Source organism: Pelecanus crispus, chromosome 1 (assembly GCF_030463565.1).
Source record: "Pelecanus crispus isolate bPelCri1 chromosome 1, bPelCri1.pri, whole genome shotgun sequence".
NCBI classification, from domain to species: domain Eukaryota; kingdom Metazoa; phylum Chordata; class Aves; order Pelecaniformes; family Pelecanidae; genus Pelecanus; species Pelecanus crispus.
Window position 1 is genome coordinate 125524489 of NC_134643.1, and position 8915 is coordinate 125533403.

Consider the following 8915-nt stretch of genomic DNA (forward strand, 5'->3'; position numbering starts at 1 on the left):
TATGCTCTTCTCACCAGGTCAATTTATGGAGATGTGTAATTTTTTTGGCACTGAACTTTTTGGGTTTGCTTTGATAATTTTTCTCTCTCTCAAAATTTATACTAGATTTGTAACCAGACACACAGGACATTAATCTGTTACAAGGATGAATGAATGAACATTGTTGTTATTGTCTGGATCTCTTTCACCTAGAAAGGAGAGGGGGGTATAGACAACCCCTTTCTCACCTCAGCATGCCCTAGTGAGTCACCTACACTCTACAAAAGGTGAAACATCCAAATAATCTTACCCACAGTTGTCTTTTTTCTGAGCAGCTGACCCAACGTCAAATACGTGACTCATGGCCCCTCCAGCAAAAAGATCGGGAGCAGTTTCTGGGTCGGTGGAAGAACCCCACAGGACACAAAGATGATGAAGATGGGAGGAACCTGGCTGGGTCTGACAGTTGGACAGTACTTGCTGGCTCTGGGACACAGGCACTTTTTAAACTAATAGAGAAACATGGTACTTAAAAAAACCCTATTGCTGTTATTCTCTCTCATCTGGCGTGGGCATATATCTGCTGCTTCTCCACTCTCTGGTTTGTGAGAGCCCTGGTGGGTCTAAGTCATGGTTTGTAAGATGCTGAAAATGGGGAGGAGGTCTGAAGCATCAGCCAGTTAACCAGATCTCAGTGGACATGCTTGTGTGGATATCTGAGGATATGCTGGCCAGGGAGGCAGATTCAAGTAAGCAGGAGTGTGAACTTGATTGCTAGCAGAACATGTTATGGGAATGATACTAACAGAAATGCATATAGGCAAGTGCCCTGAAATAGGCAGCTTCCAATTAGAGACAACCTGACTTTAAATCCCTATGCAGGGGGTTTGATATACAGCACTGAAAGGAACTAGATTTTTTTTTTTTAATGTGCTGTTCTTTCTTATTTCTTTCAGGTGGTTTTCAGAAAATTCGGGCTGTTTGTTTGCCTTGTAGGGCTCAGCTGTGCTAGCTTCTGGATTTTTTACAACAATGTGACCAAATTCTGTATATTCTGTGAAAACAGCCTAGGTAACCTATTCCCCACAGAGACTTCCAGGACAGTGGAAGGAAACTTCTTGCAGCTCCCAGATATAGACTGCCAAAAGAACCCGCCTTTCCTTGTCCTGCTTGTGACATCCTCGTATCACTACATTGATGCCAGGATGGCCATCCGGCAAACCTGGGGAAAGGAGAGAATAGTTGACGGCAAGCGCCTGGTGACATATTTCCTCCTGGGAAGTCCTGTGAATCTCAGCCATCAGGCTGATATAGTTGCTGAAAGCCAAAAGTACAAAGACATTATTCAAAAGAATTTTACAGACACGTATTACAACTTGACTTTGAAGACCATGATGGGAATTGAATGGATTCACAGATTTTGCTACCAGTCCAGCTTTGTGATGAAAACCGACACAGATGTGTTTGTCAATGTTTTTTACCTCACTGAGCTCCTTCTAAGGAAAAAGAGGACCACTAGATTCTTCACAGGCTTTTTAAAACTGCACGAGTACCCCATACGGAGAAGAGAGAGTAAGTGGTATGTGAGTACAGAAGAGTATCCGGGAAAGACCTACCCGCCGTTTTGTTCTGGGACTGGCTATGTTTTATCCACTGACGTTGCCAGTCAGATCTATAATGTTTCAGACAGCATTCCATTCATTAAACTGGAGGATGTATTCATAGGACTGTGCCTTGCCAAATTAAATATTCAGCTGGAGGAGCTTCATTCAGAGCAGACTTTTTTTCCAGAAAGGATTATGTTCTCTGTCGCTCGCTTTAAGAAAATCGTCATGTGCCATGAAATAAAACCATCTGAGCAGCTGAGCTACTGGAATCACTTGGTGACAGAAAATCACGAAGGAGTGGTCTAGCACCTTCCCTGCTCGAATTAACAAACTGAAATGCTCCAAATTTACAGGGCTGCTCTTGACTCCAGCAAAACTCCCAATTAACTCTAGATCCATCATATTAAAGACTTTTTAATGGTTATTTTAATCTCCATTTCTGCCCAAGAACATGCAAACCTCTTTCTCTCCCACTCACTCCCACCTCTTTCCATCCCTTCTCTACACAAATTACAATTATGATTTTTTTCTGAAAGATGCAGGCCTGCAAACCTGCCCTCCAAATCTTGCTGCTACAGGACTGGGAACATTTCTGCAGTGCCAAACTAAAAGTCAAAGTACTTTTGCTCAGAGAAGAAAATTTGCACCCTCTTCCTGGTCCTCCTTGATAGATTACTGCATTTGCAGCCATCTGTGCAGGCATTTAAGAAAAGGTGTTTGTAGCTGTCAGGACGTTCCCCTCCTGGCATAGGGAACTGCAGTCCTGCCCTTGCAGCCAGCTCCGTGTGGGCAGAACTGCGTACTGGCACACATCCCTCCTTCAGTCTACAGAAATTTTTTGCAGAGAATTTGCCCATGCAGTGCCCTTGGGACAACCTTAGGTACTGCAGGTTACCTGATGAATGTGTAAGACTACTGTATCTGTTTCCCTATATGTGCTTCCTCCTGAAAATTATATGTGGCAGAGCCGGATCAATGCTCAGTGGAGAGTGTCCTGGTCTTTCTATTAAAATAGACCCCAGAGATATCTTTGACATTTGTGTCTCACTTTGATTGCTTGAAAGCTACTGTAAATAGTTTGCCAAGGCTGAGCAAGAGTGAGCTAAACAATACATATGATTTAGACATTTTTCCCTATAAGGAACTGCGTGTGTAAGGGAGAAGACAGATTTTTCTCTTTTAAACAAGACCTAGTAGGAAAATGTTCCCAAGTAACCATCCAGGCTGGGAGCCTCATTTCTTATTTCATTACCAAGCAAAGACTCATGAAATCACTGGGATGTTTGTAAGTTTCAGAGATAAGGAATTGAGTCTTTACAGTAGATGCTGTGAAAAATACATTTGGGCTATGGGGAGGAAGAAAGGAGTTCATAAAATCATGCCTTATGCAATACTCCTATTTGAATGACTTTCATGCAAAAAAAAGGTCAGTTTTACCAGCAAAGTAGTATTGAATACCTATACTATGTGTGAAATGTTTTCTTCAGAGAGCAGTAAAAGTGGGGCAGCTCTCTAGGGGAAGATGAGCCAGGAGCTGAGGTGATCCGACGGCTGGCAGGGCTCAGCCCCACACACCCACGTGAGGGAGCAGGACAGACCCACAGATGGTGGCCAGGTCCAGCCACGAGTCCTGATCCTCAGGAAGTATCCTGGTGATGAGGTCGGTCTGAGGTCAAGCCAGTGACAGCCGGGCCCTGGTGATGATGGGCGGGGGTCCAGATCAGGCCGAGTGAGAAGAACCAGGGCCAGACACTGCCCCAGGATGGCAGGGCAGGGCCTTGGGGAGGGGGACATACACTGAATGTGGTAAAAAGCACGGAGGAAAGACAGGGAAAGAAATTTTATTACTTTGGGGTTATTTCTTGTTTCTTTTCTTTTTTTTCCCATTCAGAAAATAGCTGCGTATATGGTGTTTGCAGTGACATGGATATCCAGGTGGTTGGGTGGGTGACCAAGGAGGTGATTGCTTTCCCTAGCATGTACCCTGTGCCAGGGGGTGGGCAGCCCACCTCCGGGTTCAACAGCATCTCTCCGCCTCCCATCCCAGCTTTGCAGGTGTAAAGTTGGGATTCAAAAAAGTGTTTGGACTCAAAGCCCTGCTGTAGCACATCTACTCTTGCTTGCTGCCTTCAGTAGATGTGATGGGTCAGTGATAAAGCCTAGCAACAGCATTTTAACCACTATTCTTTCCATTGAACCTCTAGAAATGTCTTTTTGCGATTCATTGCTTTTGTATCCAAGGTGCAAGCTGGCCATTACTTTAATGTATGGAAAAATGTTGAGCATAAAGGAATGCTTCCTGGCCTCTCCCATCTCTCTCTCTTGCGGAGTAAAGGGTCTGTGAGCTGGGATAGCGTAATGCAGCCTAATGTTCATCTTGGCCTCTTCCTGTTCTCAGAGAAATAATCCTGCAGTCCCTTGCGGGTCTCAATTCCACCTCTGTGCCTGGTGCCAACCTTATCCCAGCTGGCAGGACGAGTCCAGCTGTGCAGTCCCAGGGAGCTTATATCTTGGCAGAATAGCTATTCTTTTACATACAGATGTGTTGACTTGTTCACCTTCACTAGGCATTTAGATGCAAGTGTGGTGGCATCTGGCTCCTGGGATGGTGCAGCTGCTGGTCTTCCGTCAGGCTGAGTTCACGGCCAAAAGGTAAAGTCTCCCATTAGGAGACAGTATTTTGGGTTGCTTCCCTGAATGATGGCTGCTTGTGAGTGGCATTAAAATCTGTCTTACCTGAGCAGTTTGTGGCTTTGTTTCATCATAAAAAAAGTTACCCTTGAGGGCCAAATTCTGCTAGACTTTTGACTGTGGCTTTTATTTTAGTTCAGGAGTGTTCCTAATTACTTGAATGCAGCTGTTAACTGGGAAGATAGTGCTATTCTCTGTTAATCACATTCTTGGCCACCTGGGCACACTGCCGACTCATTTTCAGCTGGCTGTCAACCAACACCCCCAGGTCCTTTTCCGCCGGACAGCTTTCCAGCCACTCTTCCCCAAGCCTGTAGCGTTGCATGGGGTTGTTGTGACCCAACTGCAGTACCTGGCACTTGGCCTTGTTGAATCTGAATCTGAATCTGTGGAATTTTCTCCCCTTCTCTAAAATGCCTTAGTATGTATATCCTAAAATGACTGGTTGGTTCCTCTTCCTAAGGCAAATACACAATTCCCATAAAAGAGAAAGAGATCAAGAATGGGAGTGCTTTCCCGAGTATTAAGCATGCAATCCTGCCACATTAGCCACCCTTGCCATCAGCGGTCTGCATACGGTACACCTTTAAGTAAAAGGCACCTTAAAACAAAACCTTATAAACAGGCTGTGATCTGAATTCAGAATGTTTTTTGCAAATGACAAGAGTGTCAAGTGCAAGATTGTTAAAACCATAGCAGGGGAATTGATAAAAGACAATTTTAACCACAGTTGATACCTTTTGGAAGATCAAGATCCAGCCTGAAATGGTTTTGGCTGTGTCACCATAGCCAGCACTGTTTGACTGTGGCTGACTGGCGTGCTCCTTGGGACCTGGAAGCGCAGTGCTGTTCCCCTGTCACTTAAAAGAGAAATGTCAAATAACTGAAGGCAGTCTGATTGTTTGCCAAACACAAGCAGTTATGAACTAAAAACCGTAACTAGAAAAGGTCTCCCTTATTACCTTTATCTTTTGTTTTATCTTTTTTTCTCACTTACCTTTCTGGTGTATTTTGCTTGTTTGTCTGCAGCTGGACTTAAATTCATTAGTTTATTCCACAAATGTATTTCCAAAAGCACCTACAAATATTACCAGACTGGATAGAGGAAAGCATCTGAGTCACAGGACTTAGGTATTAGAGCCATCTGCCTGCTAAGTCATCTCTTAATGCCACATTGCACCAATATTTCCAAGGCTGCTTCCTTCTATGCACACATCTGCGACAGCGCCTAATTTCAACAGGTGACAAATGAGCCAACTTCCTTCCCATTACACCCCATGCTCCCTCAGTGGGTAAAATTTAGAAAAATAAGCATAAAACCTTGGTTTATAGGAGTGTTGTGGTTTAACCTGGCAGGCAGCTAAACACCACAAAGTTGTTTGCTCACTCTCCCCCTCCCCAGTGGGAGAGAATCGGAAAAAAAAAAAGTAAAATTTGTGGGTTGAGATAAAGACAGTTTAATAGGATAGAAAAGGAAGGGAAAATAATAATAATAATATACAAAATCCCAGTGTCCTGGTTTCAGCTGGGGTAGAGTTAATTTTCTTCCTAGTAGCTGGCATAGTGCTGTGTTTTGGATTTAGTATGAGAATAATGCTGATAATACACTGATGGTTTAGTTGTTGCTAAGCAGTGCTTACACGAGTCAAGGACTTTTCAGCTGCCCATGCTCTGCTGGGTGCACAAGAAGCTGGGAGGGGGCACAGCCAGGACAGCTGACCCAAACTGGCCAAGGGGCTATTCCATACCATATGACGTCATGCTCAGTATAGAAACTGGGGGGAGTTGGCCGGGGGGCAGTGATCGCTGCTGGGGACTGGCTGGGTGTCAGTCAGTGGGTGGTGAGCAATTGTATTGTGCATCACTTGTTTTGTATATTATTTTATCTTTATTATTATTATTATTTTATCTTCCTTTTCTGTCCTATTAAACTGCTTTTATCTCAACCCACAGGTTTTACCTTTTTTTTCCCCAATTCGCTCCCCCATACCATGGAGGCGGGGGGGTGGGTGAGCAAGTGGCTGCATGGTGCTTAGTTGCCGACTGGGGTTGAACCACAACACCCAGCCAAAACCAGGACAGATATATGTAGCACATATGAGATCCAGCCTGAAAAAAACAGACTTGAATTTGCACGTGTTCTGGCTGAGCAAATAGAGATTTTTTTAAAGCCTAGTAATACAGTCGTTTTAAGGCTATCCTTCTAAAAAGTTCACTCAAGTACAGTTTCACTGAAAAATGTAGTTGGACAATTTCAATGGTTGAGAAAAAAACCTTGTTGTTGCCTTATGTTTCACAAATTCAAAAATGCATTATTTTTGTGGAAAAATAAAAAAATCCAAGTCCCTTCTTAGAATCTCTCCAGCTGAACCACATACACAATATCCCTTGCATTCAGCTACTGACCTAACCTGACCTCATTTAATTTATGACTTTGAGTGCAGGGATAGAGGCCCATGTAATCAGCTTCCTATTCTTTTGTCACCAAAAACACTTAGAAATCACAGCCGCCCTTACACTTACAAACCGTCAGCGTACAGCTGTAGGCGCAGAATGTCATAAATTAGTTATGTGGTGTGATTTACACCTCCAGCTTGTAGATCTTCCAGGCAGCAGTATTCCCTTCATGTTTAATTTAATTGTTATTGCTGGAACAGCAGTTGTAAGTAAATGTTTGACTCCGGTACATAAAAGGACCTGCAGCTTTTACATGTGCTTCTCCCAGTAAAGGTTCAACGAGGGAATTAAAAAGAAGAGTGAGCTGAGCCGGGAGGCAGGAGTAGGAGTGAGCCGCGATGTGCGTGCGTAATGCAGCTTGCTCCTGCCGGGGGTGCGGAGGCGGCAGAATAGCAGCACTTGTTGCTGGCAGGGAGAGCTCGGTGCTGAGGGCGAGGGTGTGCGATGCAGCGCTGTGCTCACCCGCCCCCCCAGCCCATTTTGGGGTTCCCATCCCCTTACGCTGAGGCCAAACCCTGCATGCCTTGCAGGTACAAGTCAAGTGGCAGGAGGTTTGCTGCTGGAGGCCACAGTAACTGAGCGATGTCACCTTCTCCAACTTTATTGAAGAAAACACTGCATGGGACAGGGGAGAAGAGGAGACTGGAAACTTTAGCCTATAAACATACCAGTCTTCGCTGTATTCTTGAGATCTTTCAGTACTCACCAGTTCCCTAAGCTTTTAGTGAATCTTATTTTATGTACCAGTGTGGCAAAGGAAATAGCTGAATATAAAATAAAGTTTACTGCTCCTCTGTAAGAGAAAGCCAAAATACAGCAGTGATCATAAGCACTTCCATTACTCTGCCACATAAAGAGAAGTTGAATATCTGAAACCATGTCTGCCAGGGACTTCCATTCTCGTACTGCAAAAGGACAGCTTTCAGTCAGAGTCCGTATCACAGATACAGTGCACAGGAGTCACTTATTTCTAAGAAGAAAATCCTACCATTTCTACTTGGTGATCTTAACTGAATGCCCAAAGGGAGGAGGAAGATGTCAGTCATAAGGATGTATTTCATGAAAATGCAAAAAAGACACAGCTCTTCCAATACAATGCCTACTTTTATGGTGATAATCTGCTCTCTCATCATTGCAGCATCAGTTTGGATCACACCTGCAGGTCGCTTAGGGAATATTCATTAATATTCTAATTTGAGGAGTGTAAGTATTAATGTTTCCCATAACTGGCAACCTTGCAAAATCATCAGGAAAGAAAGAAAAGGGGTATAATTTCATACTCCCACAGTAGTTTTGCTGGCATTATCAGGGAAGTCCTGTGGGATCTGGGGCCCTGGGCATACTGCTTGTGTGTGCGTATCACTGACAAGGCTTGTGCACTGTTCACCCGACATGTCCAGAGCTGGACTTACCCGTGCACTGGCTGGTAGGTGTTGAGCACACCAGTTTTGAAGGAGCTCTGGACAGATTTGCACTTTGCCTGAACTCCCTGAAGAATCTGGCTGTGCAGATAAAGCTTGGGAGGGAGTCTAAAATCATGACCCTAAGCAATAATGAAAAATGTAATAGTGATTATAATGACTGCAGAGAATGATGTTTACATTTTCTTGGCACGCTATCGTACATCGAAAAGTTCCTTAGAATAAACTGGATGATAATCAGAGCAATTAAGCTAACTGTTTGGACCAGAGACAAAACATTTCTAAAGCTAAAGAAAATGTTGCCAGGGGAACTGATGTATTAGAGAGCACTAAAAATTTCCTTTAGATTTACACTCCTCCTAACAGTACCAAAGCTGCATCTTCTTTCACTGTGTTAAACTTTCTTACTTGCTTATTGTTGCCTGGAGTCTATGATGAATGTCTTCTACGTGTCCTGAATTACAACATTTTCATTTTACTAGCTACAACTCATCACCGATTTCAGTGCTGTGGAGGAGGAATGCACCTGCCAAAGGGTAAACATGGAATGTGGTTCAGAAGGAGTGCAGGCAGGAAAGTACTGGAGAACTGCATTCCAGTTGTGCAGATTTATTAACGCCAAATAAAAACTGTGAGGATATTCATGCAAATTAAGTGTTTAATCCTGTGGCCTCCTGTGTGTGAAAGTCTGGAAGAAGATTATATCCAAAGCTTTCCTCATTAAGGGCCTACAGCAATTCTTCACAGAATTATGGCTTTA

The 8915-nt window shown here is 43.8% G+C and overlaps 1 protein-coding gene across 1 annotated transcript; it reads left to right on the top strand.

The window, feature by feature from the left end:
* The first annotated feature begins 324 nt into the window (after positions 1 to 324).
* Positions 325 to 2501, top strand: B3GALT5 (beta-1,3-galactosyltransferase 5). The gene is given in 2 exon segments (XM_009480782.2): positions 325 to 504; positions 936 to 2501. Coding segments are annotated over 2 exon segments (1053 nt in total). The 5' UTR covers positions 325 to 408; the 3' UTR covers positions 1893 to 2501.
* Positions 2502 to 8915: the final 6414 nt, after the last annotated feature.